This window comes from Camelus dromedarius, chromosome 10 (genome assembly GCF_036321535.1).
Source record: "Camelus dromedarius isolate mCamDro1 chromosome 10, mCamDro1.pat, whole genome shotgun sequence".
NCBI classification, from domain to species: Eukaryota; Metazoa; Chordata; class Mammalia; order Artiodactyla; family Camelidae; genus Camelus; species Camelus dromedarius.
Genome location: NC_087445.1, coordinates 73,188,855 through 73,211,017, shown reverse-complemented (window position 1 = coordinate 73,211,017; position 22,163 = coordinate 73,188,855). Strand labels below are relative to the sequence as shown.

General features: G+C 48.8%; 3 protein-coding genes across 12 annotated transcripts in view; 2 read left to right on the top strand and 1 right to left on the bottom strand.

Annotated features, from left to right (window-relative positions):
- Positions 1–3,363, bottom strand: part of USP20 (ubiquitin specific peptidase 20) — a 43,009-nt gene extending 39,646 nt beyond the window's left edge. For 3 of the 6 annotated variants that reach the window (XR_010382816.1, XR_010382817.1, XM_031450674.2), the window contains exon 1: positions 3,288–3,363. The gene's annotated coding sequence lies outside the window, so the exon portion shown is untranslated. Of the gene's footprint in view, positions 1–3,164 lie in introns of all 6 variants that reach the window. The other 3 variants (XM_064490612.1, XM_031450675.2, XM_064490614.1) reach the window with 3 other exon arrangements.
- A 157-nt stretch (positions 3,364–3,520) lies between these two features.
- Positions 3,521–11,038, top strand: C10H9orf78 (chromosome 10 C9orf78 homolog). Of its 2 annotated transcripts, none has more exons than XM_010984226.3 (9): positions 3,521–3,671; positions 3,997–4,056; positions 5,519–5,570; positions 5,709–5,779; positions 6,754–6,831; positions 7,629–7,826; positions 8,549–8,685; positions 8,791–8,889; positions 10,367–11,038. In XM_010984226.3, the coding sequence occupies exons 1-9, from the start codon at positions 3,589–3,591 to the stop codon at positions 10,456–10,458; spliced, it is 870 nt and encodes a 289-aa protein (XP_010982528.2). In that variant the 5' UTR covers positions 3,521–3,588; the 3' UTR covers positions 10,459–11,038. The 2 variants fall into 2 exon arrangements, with proteins under 2 accessions (XP_010982528.2, XP_031306533.1); XM_031450673.2 differs by having other exon boundaries at positions 3,522–3,666.
- A 1,157-nt stretch (positions 11,039–12,195) lies between these two features.
- Positions 12,196–22,163, top strand: part of TOR1A (torsin family 1 member A) — a 28,065-nt gene continuing 18,097 nt past the window's right edge. Inside the window, exons 1-5 of one of the 4 annotated variants that reach the window (XM_064490609.1) lie at positions 12,196–12,427; positions 13,043–13,308; positions 15,316–15,491; positions 15,589–15,716; positions 19,838–20,358. In XM_064490609.1, coding sequence (XP_064346679.1) covers positions 12,247–12,427; positions 13,043–13,308; positions 15,316–15,491; positions 15,589–15,716; positions 19,838–19,884 — 798 coding nt within the window. In that variant the 5' untranslated portion in view covers positions 12,196–12,246 and the 3' untranslated portion in view covers positions 19,885–20,358. Of the gene's footprint in view, positions 12,428–13,042; positions 13,309–15,315; positions 15,492–15,588; positions 15,717–16,335; positions 18,790–19,740; positions 20,359–22,163 lie in introns of those variants that run through there. The other 3 variants (XM_064490611.1, XM_031450671.2, XM_031450672.2) reach the window with 3 other exon arrangements.

Below are 22,163 nucleotides of genomic sequence, written 5' to 3'. Positions count from 1 at the left end.
CACCATCCTTCTAACTCTCAAAGCAGGACCCTCAGCCCTCCTTTCTCGACAAGTCTTGCTCGCCCCTGTCCAAATGGACCTGGGGACTGTAATGCATACTACCTGACCTCACTAAATCCTCATAACCACCCTGGAGGACAGGCAACGTTGAGAGCTAAATCCATCTCCATCTCCATCACTAAAGGAGGAAAGACTGAGGCTCAGAGAGGTGAAGAAACTATCTGGAGGTCACACAGCTACTGAGCAGATGAGCCAGGATTCAAACCCAGGACTGCCTGCCCTGAAGTCAGTGCTCTGAACTGTCGGCCCTACCACCTCCCAGCCAGCCCCAGCCAGCCTGGAGTGGGGACAACCTTTACCTTCTCAAACCCCAACACCCCCACCCTGACAGGTAGCATCCCCTGGTCTCCCTCCCTCATAAAAGCCTCTACTGAGTCATTCTTCACAAAGCACTTTTTAAAAAAATTGTTGTTTTTGGTTTTTTTTTCAGCGGGGGAGAGGTAATTAGGTTTATTCATTACTTTTTATATTTAATGGAGGTACTGGGGATCAAACCCATGACCTTGTGAATGCTAAGCATACGCTCTACTACTGAGCTATACCCTGCCCCTGCACAGGGCACTTTTCTGCTCAACCTAAATTCCTTAAGGTTAGGATAACATCTCTTCACAGCCCCAAACCTGCTACTGCATTTTGTTGCAGGGTCCACAAAAGTCAGTTAATTGGAGGGAGGATGGGTTTGTGACTGCCCCTGGCTAAAAGTCCCTGGGGGTTAACAGGCTGGAGGCAGTGACTGGCCAGGTCACTGAGAAGCCATAAACCCTGGAGTGTGCAAGTATAAGCAGGAACTCAGACTAAGACCCCTAAAACCACAAAGCAGGAGAGGATCAGAGAGGTTCACGTCAAGGTCACACAGCCAGTAAATGGCAGAACAGGGACTCTGATGGGGAAATTGGCTCAGAGAAAAGAAGGCTCCTGCCCGCACTCACACGGCAAGCTGGTGGAACTGGGACTCGAACCCAGAACCTATAATCCAGTCCACTGCTTTGTTTATCATGTTACCGACCAAATCACAAACCAGAACACACCAATATAAAATTGCAACTCAATCCTCCCTCCCACTCCAGACTCCCTTGCCTTGCTCTATTTTTTTCTATTTCCATAGCATCACCTCCTAACATACTTCACATATTTATCATGTTATTAGAACACAAAGTCCACTAGATCAGGGGTCTTTAGTCTCTTTTGCTCCCTGACATATTTCAAGCAACTTGAACAGTGCCTGCATCATATACTGAAAGCTCAGTAAATATCTGCTGAATAAGTAAACCAGTCCAACCGACATTTATTGAATACTTATGATGGCAAGCTGTGAACTGCAATCACTTTACTGGATCCCAAATCTACCTAGACATTAATGCGCACCGGACCTGAGATGAGCCCACATTTCACCTGGCACAGCACACTAACCCAAACTAAAGCCAAATCTGGATGTTTCTTAAAGAACCAAACTCCCGAACAAAACTTAAACACGACATATCTCTGAACTGAAGAGAGCCCAAGTTTCCTGGAGGCTCCCTCTGAGCAGTTTTACCCCCTCCCCCTCAAAAAGGCCCAGCAAGGCTGGGCTTAGGGGATCTGCAGCCCCGCAGCCCAGCCGCACACCTCCAGATGCACAGCTACCACTTTTAAGCATTATTTTTGCTAAACAAGTGTCAATCAGATCTGCCACAGCCCTGGAGGTTATCAGGGGCCACTCTGGCCTTGCCCAGAGGGGACAGCTCATCTGGACCAGATGATCCTCTCCGGGATGTCAGATGAGAAAGAGGATCCAGAAACATCCTTGGCCTTGTGGCCCTCTCCTTAGTGCTGTCCAACACCCCCTGGTGTAAGGGCTGCTGGGTGGGCAAAATTGGAGCCAACTCTGAGAACATGAGAGCTGTAGACATCCACTCCCTGGGTTCCTGCAGTGATTCCCAAGGAGCCTCTCCTTCAACCAAAAGGGACACGGTGCCCGGTGATTCCCATGTGCGTGTGGGTTTGGCTGAACCAGACTGCAGAGATCAAGACTTTGAGCCTTTTAAAATAAGGCTTTTCATCGAAGCCAAAAGGTTGCTCCAAGAAGTCCCGAGTCTGCTATTTGTCTTAGTCCAGGGAAAAGAACAACAGAGACTCAGAGACTGTTCCAGAGAAAAGTCAGGCATTCCAGAAAGGCTGCCCTGCTTCAGAACGGTCTTTCAGAAGAGGGAACCCAAAACAGTCTCCATCAGCCCCTCCCCCTGGCCAGGGAGCTGTACCAACAGCAGCTGCAGTAAACATTTACTGAACTCACACTGTGCCAGGTACTGTGCACAAGGTGCAGCAGAGGCAGGCCTGTGACTGGGTCCTGCCACCTCCCAGCTCAGTAACTGAGGCACAAACTGCCCCTCTGAGCCTTGGTGTCCTCGTTTGCAAAACGAAAAACAATAACTGAATCTACTTCAGAGGACTGTTGGATGAGTTCAATGACATAACGCTAAGTCCAGGGCCTGCAACACAGTAAGTACTTAATAAGGGTAGTTCTTGCAAAGAAAACTATATAAAGGCTTTCTAAAAGTCTCCTAAGTCATTATTTACGCATTTAGTTATTTCCTAAGCGTTTGTTGATGCCTCTTCTTCAAACAAACTTCATCTTCACAGCATCCTCCGGTCGAAAGGGCGGAGGCCAGAGCGACAGTCCTTGTGACAAAGGACGAAAACAAGGCCCCCGAAGGTCCAGGGAAGTGGCCACCAAGCACCGTCTGCCCCCAAACCCTCCCGAATGGGTTCAAAACACCAGACACGACTCTCCTCAGGAAGAAGTGGCTGGAAGCCATTATCAGCGGGGCAGGCGGGTCTGGGACTTTAATTCATCACCGCTAAGAAGTGGTCATCTTTAGCCCCTCAAGAAAAAAGTGCACGTCAGGGCCCAGACCCCGGGGAAATAAAAGCGCTCCGAGACGCCACATGCATGCTTTCAACGCTGGGTCAGGCCCCGGCAGAAATAAGAGATGGTGGCCCCTGTTCCGGAGAAGCAACAAGCCCCTGAGGGCTCGAAGTGGGGTGCTGGGCCCGAGAGGATCCCCTGGGCGCAGGCCGAAGAGGACAGGGCGGCGGCGGCCGTGGGGATCCCGGGCTCCGCTCACCTGGCCGCGGCGTTCTGCGTACCAGGCAGGGCCAGGCCCCCGCCTGCCCGAGGCTGGGCTGAGATCGCGCCTGCTCGGAGAGACTGGGCCCCCTGAAGCAACCGGCGGCGGCTCGGAACTCACCTGCCGTCTCAACCGCGCCACCGCCGCCTGTCAGTCAAGCGCGCCTTCCGCTGCACGGCCGCAGGGTCTTGCGGCCCGGCCGGCCACGCCCCGCCTCCTCCCCTTCGGCCGCCCAATCGAGAGAGGTCAACGCTGCAGATGGGGGCGTGGTCAGATGGGCGGTGCTGGCCTGGGCGGGGCCGGGGCTTGGGGCGGGGCGGGGCCGGGCCGGGCCGACACTCTGACCTCACTGCTGCGCGCCGGAAGTAGGCAAGATATAGGCGTAGCTGCGGGGCGGCTGGACCGCGGCGTTGGTGAGACTATGCCGGTTACCGGGAAGACTTTCCGACGGCGCCGGGCCGACTCGGAGTCGGAAGAAGATGAGCAGGACTCAGAAGAGGTTCGGTGCGTTTGGGGCGGGGCTTCGACGGGGCAGGAAAAGAGAGGCAAGCTAGGGGGACTCACCATCGGCCAGGCGCCTCGTTGACACTTGCTATGGACGAAGAAATTGAGGCTCCAAGGGATGAGGCCGCCGCTCCAAGGTCTCATGGTTAGGAGAGGTGCCCCTGGGATGCGCAGGGGATCTGACTCCCGGTGTATCTAGGCGCAGGGTCACCCTCGGGACCAGGGTGACGGCTGCTCGGCAGTGGGGCTGCGGTGTCCATTGAAACTGGCTTTTGACACTGAGTTTCGCGGAGGGTTTCTCAGCCTATGCGTTGTCTTTTTTTAGATTAAAACTGGAAGAGACCCGAGAGGTGCAGAACTTGAGGAAGAGGCCCAATGGAGTGAGGTGGGTACCGCATGAGGGAGGGGACCTGGAGGGGGAGGCGGGGATGACAGAGACAGCATCTCCCCCTGCCCTCCCCCGACCCACCCTCCCGCCCCAATTCGCTGTCACACATATCTCCTCAAACAGAGCCCCTTTTCTTCACACACTTTACACTTTCCACTGCCTGGAGAGCTGTCCATGAGTTTTTGGCAAATTTTTAACCAGGACGTGCCCTGAGCCTCGTGGTGTTGAAGTATGCTCCAGAGGTACAGAAACAGATCACTAATTCGTGTTTCTCCTGCACCCGATTACTTGTGAAATGCATACTTATTGTTAAGAGTTTGGGAAAATTTAGAAAAGTACAATCAAGAAAATAAGCAATACCTGTAATCTTCCCACACAGAGGTAGCCAGTATTAACATTTAACGTTCTTTCCTGCCTGTTCTCTCTCTTTTGTAAAGACTCTGAGCAGCTTTACTTTTATTCTATGCTTCAGTAGTCTCACCTTATCCGCGGGGACTGTATTCCAAGACCCCCAGTGCATGCCTGAAGCCTGGATAATACTGAACTTTATATAGACTATTTTTTCCCCATGCTGATGAGTGGGTAATGTATACAGTGTGGATACTCAGGATGAAGGGGTGATTCACCTCCACTGTGGGACTGGGAAGGATGGTAGAGGTTCATCTCGCTACTCAGAACAGCTGGTAATTTAAAACTTATGAATTGTTAGGGGAGGGTATAGCTCAGTGGCAGAGCGCATACTTAGCATGCTCAAGGTCATGGGTTCAATCCCCAGTACCTCCATTAAAAGAGATAAATAAACCTGTTTACCTCTCCCAACCCTCCCCCCAAAACACACACACACGCACATACACACACAAAATAATTAATTAGTTAAAACTTATGAATTGTTTATTTCTGGAATTTTCCATGTAATATTTTTGGACTGCAGGTAACTGACACCATGGAAAGTGAAAGCACAAGATAAGGGGGGACTACTGTATTTTCAACTCATGACATTGTGGACATTCATCCACATTGTGGGTTATTTTTCTGAAAACCTTTTAGTAGCTGTGTAATATTCCATCATAATTTAACTTATTCCCTATTTTGGAACCTGTAGGTTATTTTGTAAAATTTCACGATCAAACAAAGCTGCAATAGTATTTTCCAACATTTGTTTTTAGCTTCATTTTCCTTGAAGGCAAAATCTTAGAAATGAGATTTTTAAGCCAAGATACTGCCAGAAACTTTGTAGAAAAGTGTACTACTTAAGTCACCACTACCTCCACCTCCAGCATCTAGAGTGTTTGTTAGACCCTGTTATTCTTATAGGCTTTCCAGCTGACGTTGATGTCCACCCCTCAGATCTCACCCTTGCACTAATGTTGCAACCAACCTACAGACTCCCTAAATATTTCTCCTCATCTCTGAATTGTGCCATTTCTCTCTCTCTCCCCAACTTTTTGGTTTTTGTCAGTGCTGTCGCCCTACTGGTGGGAGAGAAGGTACAAGAAGAGACCACTCTAGTGGTGAGTTGTGGGGTCCTCCCTGGAGAGTGGGAAGATGTGGCTGCTCTTCAGTGGGCAATTGTGTTTTCTTAAAAAATAAAAAAAGTTCCACTGCCAGTTATGTAGATGCTTCCTCTCAGCTGCGTTTGCTTTCTGCAGGATGATCCCTTTCAGATGAAGACAGGTGGTATGGTGGATATGAAGAAACTAAAGGAAAGGGGCAAAGATAAGTAAGTGCAAAAGAGGCTGAGATGCAAATTCACCTGCAGCCCCTCCTTGGGTCTGTGTCCCCCCAGGGAGCTGGGGCCCAAAGCAGCTTTAGTGTGACATCTTGAAATACCTCTTGTGCTTTAAAAAGGGCATGTTGTTGAGAAACAAAAGAAAACAAAAACTTCAAAAGTTAGCTTATTTTTAAAAACTTTTATTGAAATATAGTCAGTTTACACGGTTGTGTCAGTTTCTGGTGTACAGCTTAATGTTTCAGTCATACGTGTACATACATGTATTCCTTTTCATATTCTTTTTCACTATAGGTTACTACAAGATATTGAATATAGTTCCCTGTGCTCTGCAATACAACCTTGTTGTTTATCTATTTTGTATGTAGTAGTTATTATCTGCAAATCTGTAACTCCCAGTTTATCCCTTCCCACCCCTTAGTCCCCCTGGTAACCATAAGTTTATATTCTATGTCTGTGAGTCTGTTTCTGTTTTGTAAGTATGTTCATTTGCGTCTTTTTGTTTTTGGACTCCATGTCATATAAGTAATAGCATATGGGATTTTTCTTTCTCTTTCTGCCTTACTTCACTTTAGAATGATGATCTCCAGGTCCATCCATGTTGCTGCAACTGGTATTACAAAAGTTAGCTTAGACTGACATGGGAAGACACCTTTCGTAAAGGTGCATTGTTTACTGTCTTTCAAACTCATGTGGAAGCTGTTTTTCTTTTTTAAAAAAAAACATAGAAACACAATTACAAAAATAATATGGACAAAATAAATGGATGTACTCATTCCCCCAGGGTATCTCCAGAGGTCAACAGTTTGCTTGCATATATTTCTAGAGTTTCTTCTTTTTACGTATCATATTTTTTTCCAGCCATAAACAAGATGTTGTACATTTTGTGGCATCCTTGTTTTATTGATATAACATCAAACTCAGTCTCTTTTAGCTGTGACTTTAAGGCTTTGCTTTTTTTTTAGGATCAGTGAGGAGGAAGACCTCCATTTGGGGACGTCGTTTTCTGCAGAAACCAACCGAAGGGATGAGGACGCCGACATGTAGGTGTCAGTCTGTTTAGCAGTAAGTGGTTGAGGGTGGGCTCCAGCCAGAGTGAGTCCAAGATGTTTAATCACAGATGAATTTCTAGAATTATCAAAAGACAGCAAAGTTGACCTCTTCTGCATGGCCTCCCAGGCTTGAGAACTTTGAAAAACTTTCTGTTTTGTAAATAAGTTCATTTGTGTCTTTTTTTTTTTTTTTTTTTTTTTTTGATTCCACATATAAGTGATCTCATATGGTATTTTCTTTCTCTTTCTGGCTTACTTCACTTAGAGTGACGATCTCCAGGTCCATCCATGTTGCTGTAACTGGCATTACAAAAGTTAGCTTAGAGTGATGTAGGTGGACGCTTTTTGTAGAGGTGCTTTTTACTTTTAAAACTTTAAAAAGAACTTTTAAAAATTCTTTAAAAGCAAGGGTCTTGGGATTTTAGATTCCTTGTAATACCCACCCAACCCCCGCAGATCACAGGGACAAACATTGGACTTGCCCATTTTTTTATTTTGCCAGCAAGGTTGATAAACTAACAACCGCCGTCTACTATTATCTTTTTATCTTCAAAGAAACTCACATATGATGTGGTGGGACATAATCTCATAATATAGGTTGGTGCTTTAAGTTGAAAACTTTTATCTTGATTTAAAAAATTCGAGTTATTTTTATTTTTCTCACCACTCCATGGAACAGTGACACTCTCATCATGAACTGTCACTGCTCCATGGGCCGGTGTTAGAGACCACTAATTTAAAAGACACTTGTTGTGAGCTTTGCTGCCCCTGTGGGTTTCTCATTTTAGGATGAAGTACATTGAGACGGAGCTGAAGAAGAGGAAAGGGATCGTGGAACACGAGGAACAGAAAGTCAAGCCAAAGAATGCCGAGGACTGCCTTTACGAGCTGCCAGAAAACATCCGGGTTTCCTCAGCCAAGAAGACTGAGGAGATGCTTTCCAACCAGATGCTGAGCGGCATCCCCGAAGTGGACCTGGGCATCGAGTACGTTTCACACCTGTAGTCTCACCTCTCTCCTGCCTCATGCCAGAAGGACAAGCTTCTTAGCTTTCCAGTGAAATCTTAACTATCTCCTTGGAAACCCACAAATATAAGCCATGTTCTCTCTGGCAGGCTGAGATAGTTGTGGCCAGGAGTTTCTCTGAAGGGCTGGCCAGAGTAGGTAAAGAGACAAGGGACCCTGACTGCTGAAAGCAAAAGCATTTGTTTTTATTTAGCCTTTGTTCACAGCTCCTCGGCTCTTCTAATCAGGCCCTTGTATTGTGTTTTATTATAGCAGGAGCAGTGATAAAGGCTTACCCACCCCGTCATCCTCCTTTCATTTTCACTACAAAACATCTGCTCTAAAAGGGGATTTTCATGGAGGAAACACGGTGGTCAGCATCATCTCTGGGTGTGGTAGAAAGCTGGGAGAGTTCTCTGTTCTCGCCTCCTTTCTGGCTTTACTAGCTTTGAGCCTTAGGCAGTTCACTTGACTCCTCTGGCTAAACTTCCTCTCCATCAGAAGAGAGTAATTCCTGCAGCTCTGATTGCTGTGAGAGCTCTACGAGAATGTAACTGCAAGAGAGTGGTAAACTGTAGAGAGCTGTGCCCCAAGAAAGATGACATCCTTATACAGTGGGAGGCCACCAGCCCCTCCAGTCAGTTCCCAGGGAGGCCCAGAGGTGCAGCCATCTAACTGTGGTGTGGCTCCTTTCTCCCTATAGCGCTAAAATAAAAAATATCATTTCCACGGAGGACGCCAAGGCCCGTCTGCTGGCAGAGCAGCAGAACAAGAAGAAAGACAGTGAGACCTCCTTCGTGCCCACCAACATGGCTGTGAACTACGTGCAGCACAACCGATGTAAGCATCGCGTCTCTGGGTAGCAGCCCCGTCCCATGCCATTGCGTTGAGGCCCCTGGGTTCCCATATTCTGTGTGACATGTCCCCTGGTCTCTTTTGATCCAGTTTATCATGAGGAGCTCAATGCTCCCATACGGAGAAACAAAGAAGAGCCCAAAGCCCGACCCTTGAGAGTGGGTGACACGGAGAAGCCGGAGCCTGAGCGTGAGTCCAGCGGAGGCCTTGGGGCTGCCTGGAGTGGTCACTGTCTAGGGCCCATGGCAGTGGGGTGGGACTCAGCAGGGGCAGTGCTGGGCTTTGGGGCCAGGGTATCTGGGGTCTAATCCATCCTCTGGACCATGGTTGTGTGCCTTCCCCTTTCCAAGCTCAGTTTCCTCTCCTATAAAATGGGGATAGTAATACAACTTACCACTGGCGGTTGCTCTAAGGATTTGCTGGGCTACCAAATATGACAGAGACTCAAAAAATCAGAAAACTTCAGTAAGCAAAAATGAATTAAAAGTTACTCATAATTTCACAGCCCAAAGACGGCACTGTTAAGGTTTTTGTGTATCATCATCCCTCAGTATCCGAGGGGAACTGGTTCCAGGACCCGCTGCAGAGAAATCTGCGAATGCTCAGGTCCCATAGTCGGCTCTCCGTATCCATGGCTTCCAACCAACCGCGGATTATAAACACAGTACTACACAGTCTGGGGCTGGTTGAATCCATGGATGCGGTTACCAAGGGCCAACTATTACCATCCCAACCTTTTTTTTTTTCCAGTATTCATATATATAGGAAACATATATTGTACACATACTTAATAGGATCTCATAGGTTTTCAGAGTGCTCTGCATGTCTCTCCAGAACAGTAAATACATTTTCCTTTTCAATGGCTGTATCATGTTCTGCTGTGTACACAGATTTACTGTCATTTAACCATTTCCCTCTGGTTGGACACTTAAGTTGTTTCCCATTTTTCCCTATTTAGACAGTGCTTTGATGATCAGAACTCACCAAATGACCCTTCAGAAGTGTGCTGCTAGCTTGCCCCAGCAGCAGCATCTAGCAGTGTCCCTTTCCCACATGCTCGCCAGCACAGAGTGGTGTCGTCTTTTTCATCAACACTGGAATATTCTAAAGAAATGCTAAATTTGCTGAGGCTTCTGAAAATCCAGCCTGTTACTCTTCTTCCCTTCTCTGGAAATTCTTTTCTATAACCTCTTGGCTGCAAAGAGTTTCCTATTATTAATACCTAGTAGCAAGGACTCTGGAGTCACCAGACTTGGGTTCAGCTCTCAGCCAACCTTCACTTTATGAGTGACCTTGAGCAAGTCACCTAACCTCTCTGAGCAGAGATGGTAACATGCCCTGCTAGGATTGCTGGGAGGGTTAAAGGAAGCCATGTCTTAAAAGATTTAGTGCCATGCCTGGTACGCAGTCAAACTTTCAATGAAGTGTAGCTGCTACTGTCCACCTGGTCTAATGCTGAAGTCAGCACAGTTCGGCTCCACCATGTTGAATTGTTACTCAGGCGATAACAAGTACGTACCGAGGCCCTCCTATGTCCCTGTTCCCTAGAGTAGGCCTTGGGGATCCTGCATGGAATTAGACAGGCTGGGTCATCCTTGCTTATGTGGAGCTAAGCCTGTCGGTGGCTTCCCACACGACAAACAGCCTTTCCTCTTTCCCTTCTCAGGGTCCCCTCCCAACCGCAAGCGTCCTGCTAATGAGAAGGCCACGGATGACTATCATTATGAGAAGTTCAAGAAGATGAACCGGCGCTACTGAGGGAGGCAGAGGGGGAGAAGTGCAGGATGGGATGTAAATAGTGTCGTCCACTCCCTTTATCTCTGCGATTAAAGGCCTCCTGGACAGAAGCCTCCTCACTGAATAGCAGACAGTTCCCAGAACAGACTCAGCCCTGCTGCTTACCTGCTGGATTTTACAGGCACTGAATTTGTAACCTGAAACAAAACAATGTGTAGTTTTCCTATTTGGGGGCAAACTCTATTCTTGTGAGCATTATTAAATCTTGTTTGTAAATATGTTGACTTTCTCCTAATATTTGCCCTGGGTCAGGAGGAAACAGCTGTGTGTTCAGGGTGAGCTAACACCCTTTAGATTGTGCTTTTAGTGTTATATGTGCAATCATGTCTTCTACTTTCAGATATCTGGAATGGGGTTCAGAAATGCCTCCGTCAGTGTTTATAGTGGATCCAGCTGACAGCAGAAGAATCTAGGATGAGATCAAAGGGACACTGGTATTTTCTGACTTTTTACAAAGTTACCTGTTACTTTTCATTAAGAAAGAAAAAAGAATTTCTATCACTTTAAGCACTTATGTATTAAATATGAAATGGACCCAGCATTATTGTCTGCATTGCGTCTCCTTCCAACACTGGGCCATGTGTTCAGAGCCTGGAGGCTGGGCAGCTCAAAAGCAAAATTCATTTGCTGAGAGGGGTTTTCTCATTTAGTTTAAGCACACAGACAGGCTCCAACCCTTGGGCTGTCAAGTATGGTGCATTTGTGCTGTTGTTTTTCCTGAGGTAGTTACACAGGTTGTGATGAGGAAAGAACAGGCCAGTTGACTCCTGGCCTGATTTAAAGCAGGTGCTGTGTGGTTAGAGAAGTTTGGCTTTGGAGAGAGATCTGAGCCTGCTCAGAGCCTACTGTTAAATCCTTGGACAAATCCCTTTGCCTCGGAGCCTCAGTTTTCTCATCTGTAAAACAAAGAGTTTTTTTCCCCCTCCACTAGAATGCAAGGTCAGTGAAGGCGCCTTTTTTTTTTTTCTTGAATCCCCAGGGTCTAGTCAGTAGGCAGTCCTCAAAATTATGAATGAATGAGTGTAAGTAACTTCATCTGGGAGAAACCTGAGGATCACTACCTTATCCAGGTGATGAAGGTCAACATCGACAGTCATAAATCATGTTAATATTATAAAAATAGCACTTCACCTCTGTAACATATATTCCACCCCAAAGGTCAAGACCCCAGTCTAATCATGAGAAAAGCATCAGGCAGATTCCAGTAGTTTGGGATCCTACAAAAGATTTGACCAGTATTCCCCCTAAACTGTCAAGGTCATCAGAACCTAGGAAAGTTTGAGAAAGTCATAACCAAGAGTAGCCTAAGAAGATATGCAGCATCTTGAATGGGATCTTGGATCAGAAATAGAACATTAGGTAAAAACTAAGAAAATAGGAAGAAACTTTCGTTATATCAAAATAGATTAATTTTATCAAATGTAACATACTAATGTAAGATGGTAATAAAAGGGGAAACTAGGTGCGAGCTGGGGTGTGGTAATATGGAGCCTTTCTGTACTGTCCTCTCAATTTTTCTATAAATCCAAAACTTCCCCTCAAAATTTTATTAAAAGGAGAAAACTGGGGCCCCGTAGCCCAAAACAGGAAAGCGCTCTGCCCCTCACAAAGATGGCGGCCGCCGGCGTCGGAGGAAGCCCGCCCGTCACAAAGATGGCGGCAGCCGGCGGGAGGAACCGGAAGCGCGGTCGGGCGGTAGCGCCGGTCGGCGGTAGGCGCGAGAACGCGCAGGGCGGCGCGGGTCCGGGCATGAAGCTGGGCCGGGCCGCGCTGGGCCTGCTGCTGCTGGCGCCGTTGGCGGTGCGGGCGGTGGAGCCCATCAGCCTGGGCCTGGCCCTGGCCGGCGTCCTCACCGGCTACATCTCCTACCCGCGCCTCTACTGCCTCTTCGCCGAGTGCTGCAGCCAGAAGCGGAGCCTCAGCCGGGAAGGTAGGATGGGGCGGGGGCCGGGGCGGGGGTCAGAGGCCGGGGGCCGGGAGGCCCGGGAGCCTGGGCAGCGCTGAGGCCTGCGGGACCAGGACCCGGAACCGGAGCGGCCCGGGGTGCGGGATGGGGCCTGGCTCCTGGGCCACCACCACAGGCAGACCGGACTTTGGTCGGAGACCTGCGGAGGCCGGCTGCCATTTGGGCACCTTCATCACACACTGGGCGTGTGGACGGTCGGAAACTTCCTCCAGAGTTTTACCCCTTCCTCGCCGGAGACGGGAAGGATGGTGGGGACTCTAACGGCGCGGAGCGGTGGGGGCCACACTGCTGCCTTTTTCCTGCCCGGCGTGGGGTGAGGGGCGCACGCTGGTGGCGGAAGCCGCGGAGCCCAGGAAGGGCCTCTTCAGGAAGAAGGGCCGGAGAATGGGCAGGGCTAGCAGAGGGAGGGCTCCTGCACCCACCGTACACCTGGGCCAAGCGCTCACCTACGTCCGCGTCTCACAAGGCGCTCGAAGAGCTTAGCTGGCTTTGCTGGCTTTCACATGAGCCTGTAACCTGGGCTACGTTTTGCCAGGTGTGTGCCCCTACTCCCTGCCTGACTGGATTTGTTTTTCCCAGCGCTACAGAAGGATCTGGACAGCAAGCTCTTTGGACAGCATCTTGCAAAGAAAGTCATCTTAAATGCTGTGTCTGGCTTCATAAGCAACCCGAAGCCCAAGAAACCTCTCACCCTCTCCCTACACGGGTGGACGGGCACCGGCAAAAATTTTGTCAGCAAGATCATCGCAGAGAATATTTACGAGGGTGGTCTGAACAGTGACTATGTCCACCTGTTTGTGGCCACGCTGCACTTTCCACACATCTCCAACATCACCCTGTATAAGGCAAGGGCAGAATTTTGGAATCCTTCCTGGATGATGCTGGGTTTGGGGTTTCTCTGTGGTGGAGTGGGATTTGGAAATTCCATGTTGAAATGAATGAGCCCTGAAAATGACTAGGGGTGTCAGCTCCCCTTTGAAAAGTGTGGGATAGTTACAGCGTGTTTGAGATACATGGAGCAGTTACACTGTCAAAGCTTTGTGGTGTTTGAAAACAGGCTCCGTGTGATACTCAGTAAATGGGGGTCATAGGATTTTAGAGATGATGTAATCAAATCCCATTTAAACATCATCAAATCTAACACGTTTTATAAGAGGAAACATTCCTAGGGAGGCCTAAGTTTGTTTAACTGAGTGTTGCAAACTGCTTTTACAGTGTAACTCCCTGATTAACAGCCTGGGCTTTGGCGGCAGACACTGGATTTGAGCCCTAAGACTCCCACCTACCAGCTGTGTCATCTTGGGAAAGTTGCCTGACCTCTCTGAGACTCAGTTTCTTCATCTGTAAAATGGTAGTTGTGAGACTCTATTGAGCTCTGTCTGCCAAGGATGTAACATGGTACCTGGCACGTGAGCCTTCAAATATATGCTAACGATTGCCTTTTTTAAATCCTCACCTGTGTGGACACATTTTCCCCTTCTGTTCGGGTGAGCATCAGTGTCACCAACTGTCCAGGAGTTCCTGGGATGTAGGACTTTGAATGCTACAACTGGGAAAGTCCCAGGCAAGTAGGGATGAGTTGGTCATCCTAGTTAGCATTCAGTCTTCACCGTTTAATAGCTGTGTGACTTGAGCAAGTTGCTTAACCTCTCTGCAGCTCCATTTCCTCGCCTGTAACATAGGGAACACAAGAGTAACTCCTTTGGGATTTGGAAGATCACAGTAAAACGTGTGAACAGTGCTGAGGACAGTGCCTTGCCTGTAGTGAGTCAGTGCTCGAGACCTGTCCTCTTATTGTCTGTAAGTCTGAGTAGCAGAGTGGGGAGACCTTAGCTCCTGGAGCCTACCAGACCTGAGTGAATCCTTGTTTAAACATTGATTTGCTTTGCAGCCTTGGGCAAGTTACTTCAGCTCCCCTAAGGTTCTTGCTCTGTAAATAGAGGTTATTCCATACCTGCAGAACAGAATTAGGTTAAATGTGTACACACGGAACATTGTAACTGTGGTCCGAGTAGACAGGTAAAAACCCAAATCATAAGAAGCCAAGACCTACATTGTAACTTCCAGAATTTTCCTTAGAAACAAATAGCTAACACTTCCTCCTTACCATGGGGGGAAATGCAGGAAGGCATTATATAGAACCATAGCTCAGATGTCTGATTAAAAGGGTCTTTCCTTCCTCTTACCTTGATTACTTAATATAAAAAGTACCTAAATATGTTTTTAGAGAATGTTTCTGTTAAGCAAATTTATTTCCGCAACCTCCAGACATTCCAGAAACTCAGGAGTGTTACCTCACCACACTAGGCGGTGCGTGTGTGTGCTGCAGAGTTTGCCTCGCTTCCCCCATGGGAAAGTTAGAGTACCTTCTCCAGGCTGTTCTAAGGACTGATGAGAGAAGAGATTACTTGGTCTCTGCCTTCTTCCCAAGAAGGCCAGTGTACCCAGGATGTGTATTAACATTGCCATTTTGATGACAGAGGACCAGCAACTCAGTGACACAACATTGAGGTGACAGGTCAATGGACAAGAATTATAATCAGAGTGTAGGGCTTTGGAATCAGGCAGAGTGGGGTTCAGATCTTAGCTTGGTCACATACTCATTTTGTGATCTTGGGCCAGTTGATCATGCTCTCTGCCTCGTTTCCCCATCTGTAAAATGGGTACAATAATGCCTACTACATGAGGTTGTGGTGAGGAACAAAAGAGCTTGTGTAAAGTTATTAGCACAGTGGGGAGCGCACAGTAAGCACCCAGTAAACGCAGCCTTTGCAGAAGCAGTTGCAGCGTTAATAGTGTTCACGCTGGTTGTTCTGAGAATTCTGTACTGGCTTTTCCCCCTTCTCACTCAGGATCAGTTACAGTCGTGGATTCGCGGCAACGTGAGTGCCTGTGCAAGATCCATCTTCATATTTGACGAAATGGATAAGATGCACGCTGGCCTCATAGATGCCATCAAGCCTTACCTGGACTATTACGACAACTTGGATGGGGTCTCCTATCAGAAAGCCATCTTCATATTTCTTAGGTAAAGTTGGGTTGAGATGTGGTGGGAGAGCTTGGAACCCCAGCCTGTGGGCTTTGGGAAAAAAAGCCAGTCCTCATTCACTGGCGTTATTTTGTAGCAATGCTGGTGCAGAACGGATCACAGATGTGGCTTTAGATTTCTGGAGAAATGGAAAGCAGCGGGAAGAAATCAAGCTCCGAGACATGGAGCCTGCTTTGTCAGTGTCAGCCTTCAACAACAAGAACAGTAAGTGGGGCGTCCGTTCCCAGCCCCTCCTCTACGTGGGCCTTACCATCACCTGGGAGCTGGTTAGAAATGCAGATTCTCTGTCCCTTCCCTAGGCCTCCTTAGTCCGACTTCCCGAGGGAATCTGTGTTAACAATCTCCAGGTGACTTTAATGCACACCAAAGTTTGAGAGATGCTGTTTTAAAGGACATGGTTGATCCCTGAGATCTTGAACATTAGTTTCCTGTTTTCTTCAGCCAAATCATTTTCCTTGTAAACGCAGGTGGTGGAGCAGGGAAGGCCACTGGGGTGCCTCTGATGGAGGAGACGGCCCTGTTATAACGGTCGTTCTCTTTCTGTGCGTTGCTCTAGAACTCAGGGTCTGTGCCCGAGAATAACAGCCAAACAGTGGTCGGGCCCTTATTCTGTACTGGGCACTGCGGGACATGCTCTACTCGCATGTTTTCTTTAAGTTTCACAATAACCACGTGGAGTAGAAACTATTATTGTCCTCATTTTATAGATGAGGAAACTGAGGCTCAGCAAGAGCTAGCACCTTGCCTAAGGCCACACAGCCTGTTAGGTTTCTCTGATTCTAGAGCCTGAGCTTTTTAACTACCAAGCTCATCGCTTTTTCAGTGACCTGACATATTCACCCTTGACCTTGAACTCTTGGATGTGGAAAGACACTATCATGCTGGAGACCAACTCACTGAGTAAACTCCATGAGCCATGTTGGTGACTGCTACCATTCAAGTCTTTGCTCAGGTTCGTTCTTGAGGTTATAAAACAGAAGGTCTCCTCTGAAACAGACCTGCCAAGAAATTCATACTACCTCAGAGTTACATGAACAGTCATGGGCTATTTTATGTCATTTTGTGCAACTGGAATATTACTGTGAAAGAGAAAATAGTTTATGATATGTTGAACAGATTTCTTGGCACGTCAAAAAGTATGAACGCATGCAGGAGAAACCTCAGCCCCTAAATACCGCAGCAGGTGGGGCCGCTTGCCTAAAACCCACGTGAGAGGCTCCAGAGGACAAGCCCCGGAACCAGGCAGACCTGGCTCAGCTGCTGACTGGCTCCGGCCTTGGGCAGATGGCTGAACTCTTCCATCCACCCGTCCACCCATCCATCCATTTATTTCAGTGAACATGTTTATTGAGCACCTACTGGGTGTCAGGCTCTGGTCCAAGAACTGAGGACACAGCAGTGAACAAAAACAGAAATCCATGCTCTGGCGGAGTTTACATCCTAGTGATGAATACAGGAATATGTCAGATGATGGGATGCGTGTTTATGTCAAGGTAGAGACATAGCTTCTTCTTTCCCCCCAATAAGGAAAAAGTAAACCAATAAAAAAGGGTTGGGAGGTGTGGGATGGATGGCAGCAGTTTTAAATAGAGTGGTCAGGGAAGGCTCAATGTGGGTGACAGCTGAGCTGATCTGAGGAGTGAGGGAGCCATGTGGACATGGGAGGGAAAAGCGTTCCATTGGACAGAAAAGCACATGCAAGAGCCCTGAGGTGGGAGTGTGCCTGGGGTCACAGGCTGGTTCAGGATGAACACAGGAGAAAAGCAGGTCAGATAAGAGGTGGCGCTTGGGGTTGGATGCAGATTGTGGAAGGCCTGGGGAACCGCAGGGAGGCCTTGGGTTTGGCTCCAAGTGGAGGAGGGAGCCCCTGGAGAGTTTTGAGCCAACAGTGATGAGATGGGACCTAGTTGTAACAGGACCGCCTGGCTGCTGGGTGGAGAATAGACTGAAGGTAGGGGGCCCAGCAAGGAGCTGCTGCCACAACCCAGGGAGAGGTGGTGGTGGCTTGGCCCACCATGGCAGCAGTCGGGGTGGAGGGACATGGTTGGATTAGGATGTATTTTGAAGGTAGAAACAGTAAGATTTCCTAAAGGATGATGTGCAGGAATGAGAGCGAGGAATCAAGGATCTGACCAGAGCAATTGGCAAGGTGGCCCTGCCATTTAGGGGACGGCCTGCAGGGGGAGCAGTTTTGTGGGAAAGGGTGGGAAATGAAGAGGGGTGTGTCCAGCAAGGCCTCTAAGCCCACAGCTGATGTTCCAGTGCAGCTCCAGGGCATTCAAGCTGAGGATACAAATTGGGGTGTGGTCAGTCGGTGGTTTACAAAGCCACTTGTTCTGCCAGAGCACTCTTCAGGGCCTCTGTGTGGCAGGGTCCTTGTCGTCCTGACCAGCCTGGCTAATTGGTCTCTGCCTTCTGCTATCCTTGCCCGTTCTCCCCGTCTCCGTGTTCACAGTCCAGCACTACTTGGAATTGTCTACTGACTGGTTTATTGAGCGGCTTCTCAGTCGTGGACCCCCTGAGGCAGGTCCGAGTCTGCCTGGCTCTTTGCTCTGTCCCCAGGCCTGGGCCCGAGCCTGTCGGGCACAGCGCAGGCCTTCAGGAAACGAGGTCCCGCTTGTTACTGCTCAGCGGCTGGTTTAGGTTTTCCCCGCAGCCACAGGCTGCACTCTGTCCCCGGCAGACAGGTGTTTACTGAGCACCAGTAAAGCACTGCTGGGGAAGAAAGGATCAAATCCCAGATGTGATCTTATGATTTACAATAAGAAATATGTATTTGGTCTTCATCCCCATTTCTGGCACAGAGCTCCAAAAATCCGTGGAGTTTCCAAGGGCTAGGAGCCTTATAAAGGTGTCTTGATGTTTGTAACAAACCCCTTTCAGCCACACTTGAGCTTGTGTCATGAGGTGATTTTTGGAAAAAGCACCTAAGGGGGTGGTTTCCAGGAGAACCAACCCTTGATTGGAGGGTTGGAACTTTCAGTCTCCAATCCTTTCAGACTTCCCGGGAGGGGAGAGGGGCTAAAGGTTGAATCAGTCGCCAGTAGCCAATGATTTGATCAATCATGCCCACATAAAGATTTTCCATAAAAACCCTAAAGGACGGGCTTTGGAGAGCTTCTGGGTTGGTGAGCACGTAGAAATTCAGAGTGTCACACTGAGAACATGGAAGTCCCTTCCCACACATCTTGCCCAATGCATCTCTTCCATCTGCTTGTTCCTGAGTTACATCCTTTTATAATAAACTGGTGATCTAGTAAATAAAATGCTTCTCTGAGTTCTGTGAGCAGCTTGGGCAAATCAGTCGAACCCAAGGAGGAGGTGGTTGGAACCTCGGCACAGGTGACAACCTGGACTTTCAGTTGGTGGCTGAAGTCAGGGACAGTCTTGTGGGGCTGAGCCCTCACCCTGTGGGCTCTGAGGCGGTCTCCAGGGAGAGTGTGTCAGAATTTAATGGAACTGTAGGACACCCAGCTGGTGTCAGAGAATTGCTTGGTGAGGTGGGAAGAAAACTCGTCCTGGAATGAGTGTCAGGTGGGGACTATGGCACAGGAGTTAAGCAGCAAAGCGGAAAGGAGACAGTTCTCGGGAAGAAATGTGGGGTGTGTGCAGCCAGGGCTGCGTTGTCTCAGGAGGGAGTGGGCCGAGGCGGGGGCACCTTGGGGGGCACGTGCCTGGCTGCAGGGACTGGCTTCATCCTGGGAAAGTCGGAGCCCTGTGGCCATAACAGAGCCTTGTCTTCACAAGTTACTACTCTGAGGGCTCTAGATTTTTGTTCCCAAAACGCGCTGTAGGTTTGGACGTGCTGGCAGTGGGTTTCTACCCTGTTGCTAATCTAGCCCCTGGAATGCCAGCCAGTCAGAAATTTCCAAAATACTCCATGAGAACTCTTCTCGCCTTTCACTTGCTGTGAAACTGCCAGCCTGTGAATCCGGTGTCTCTCCTCCCCTGCCTGCCCGCTTTTCCAGGGAGGGGAGCCTCCTTCCCGCTTCAGATCCGTAGGTCACACGGTGAGGGGCCTCCCTTGCCCTCTGTGCTGGCGCCCTGCCCTCTGCCCGCTTAGGCGCGTCACACCCAGCTGTCCTGGGCGAGCTCCCTGCCAACCCGCCTGCTCGTTAAGACTGTGAGCCCGTGAGGGCAGGTGCAGGGTGGACACCCAGCGGCTCTGTGTGGCCGGACGGGCGGGCCGATTGACTGTGGATGAACAGCACCTTTTTCTTTTTCCCAGGTGGCTTCTGGCACAGCAGCTTAATTGACCGAAATCTCATTGATTATTTTGTTCCCTTCCTCCCCCTGGAATACAAACACCTAAAAATGTGCATCAGAGTCGAAATGCGGGCCCGAGGCTATGAAGTCGATGAGGACATTGTAAGCAGAGTGGCCGAGGAGATGACCTTTTTCCCCAAAGAGGAGAGAGTTTTCTCTGACAAAGGCTGCAAAACTGTGTTCACCAAGTTAGATTATTACTACGATGACTGATGGCGCCGGAGCCACCACTTCCCAATGGAGGAGACCGAACTCCGCACTCAGATCTCCCCCTGCCTCCCCACACTGTTCCGGGAAGAGGAGTAAAACGAATTCTTCCCGGTGGACAGGACAGGCGTCTTCCTGGGCATCGCTTGCCCCTGCAGAGCCTGCGGCCGGCGCTCCTGACAGATCCCAGGGCCCGCAGACGGGGGAGGAGCCAGCTCCCAGCCCACTCGTACCAGGACTCGTGATTTTTTAAAAATCATGTTAGAATTTCATGCGTTTCTGTTTCAAGGAAGGATGGATACGTTTTACTGAAAAATGTGAGAACTTTATTTAAAATGGTTTTTAACATTATGAGAAACTTTTCAGACTCTAAGTTGTTGGCTGTGTGTGTTTTTTTAAGTTCCTGTCATGGTAACATACACCGTGATGTCTTGACTGCACAAGCGCCCAAGCCCGAGTCCCTGGCCTGTGTTCTGTAGGATGGCCTGACTGGGGACCGAGGCTGGAGCAGCGGCCAGATCCGTCACAGGGTGACCACCGAGTAGGCAGTGAGTTGTTAGCTAGAAGTACGACAGTGTCAGAGGACACGCTCAGGCTCGTCACAGGAGACTTAAATGTCCTCCCCAAGCGTCTCAGTAGCACTGTGAACTGTGGGAACGGTCTCAGTAACACTCTGAACAATTTGTTAGAAACAAAATTTCCACAAAATCGAAGCATTTGCAGCTCCTCACGAGCCAGGGCGTCAGCTTTGCAAAGGCCCTTCTCCACCTTCTGTCCCCGAAAGAGCCACAGGCCGGGTGGCAGGTTCTGCCATGTTTCCTTAAAACCTTACCCACGTAACTAGTTTTTGTTACGTTTACCCAAACCTCTAGGAGAGCTTAGCTGTCCTCCAGGGATGCTGAGAACAGTGTTTTTATTTATTAATGCAAAAAGCTACTGTCTTTACAATAAAATTGTGTGTGATTTTGTGAATACATTTTTAAAGGCAAAAAAACCCTCCATTCTGGGCTTTATGTGCTGAAGCTGTGACTTAAGATCTAACAGGGCAGCCCAGGCTGGAGTGGAGTGTGAGACAGGGATTCTGATGGTCCCGGGGGCTCTGGCTCCTCGCTCAGCATCACGGGGTATCATGGGGGTTCACAGAGCCTCCTATACCCAGCCGTGGAGTTCATTCACGTCTAGAGACATAGCCCCAGCTGAGATGCCGGGCAGGAGCACAGAGCACTGTAGGAACCCAGAGGTGCCTCGTTCTATGTGACACTCACACGCGCCTACAAGCCGGGGCTCCCGTGGGGTGTGTGTCTGCAGAGTGCTCGCAGGGAGCTTTTAGCAGCACAGAAGTTGGGCTGGTGGCTACCCAGCCTGTACAGAGGCTCTTTAAAGCCACCCAGGCCCCCTAACAACAGCTTCTAAGTGTTGGAAAGTTCTTGATGTTGCCCTGAAGCTGGCCTGTTGTCACGTCCCCAGGAGTCACAGATTAGGGCTATGATTCATTTGAAGATGGCAGCCCCAGCACCAGGGAGTCCCTAATTAGGGACCACAGAGTCCCCTGACTTACCTGGGAAAGTTCAGTCTTCACAGATGAAGCAGTGTGGGGTGAAGCAGAGGTGGCATTAGGCTGGGAACCAGACCGAGAAAGTCAGTCTCAGGAGGAGCACCTTCAGCTGAGAAGTGAGGGGAGTGGGTGTGGTGATGGTGAAGGTTTCAACTTTCTAGAAAGAGCTACATCCTCAGTCCTGGGAAGAGAGCTGGTGTTAACAAATCACTGACAGAGAAAACAGCCCAGGTTAAGTGATTAAGCTGAGATCTGTTAACATCACAAGGATTTCATTATTTACCAGTTCTGGGCGGGAAGACCAGGCGTTGAGGTTTCCTGGTCTGAGCTCAGCCTCACTCAGCTCAGAATGTCAGCAGCGCGTCTCGTTTCAGTGGTCAGTTTCCTTCTAACATTAACTTAAGGGGAATATACTTGTTAGAAGTCCAGCTCATTCTGATATTTTCATCCATGAAAATATGGAGTATAATCCATCATCCAATCCAATTTAACTCTGTATTTGTTTGGGGATAACATCCTTTAAGGTAAATATCGATTCTGTATAAGGTAAAGATTGCCAATCAGCATGTCTAGGGAACGGTGACCCTACTGACACCTGAGTTATTGAAAAGCCTTTATTCCAA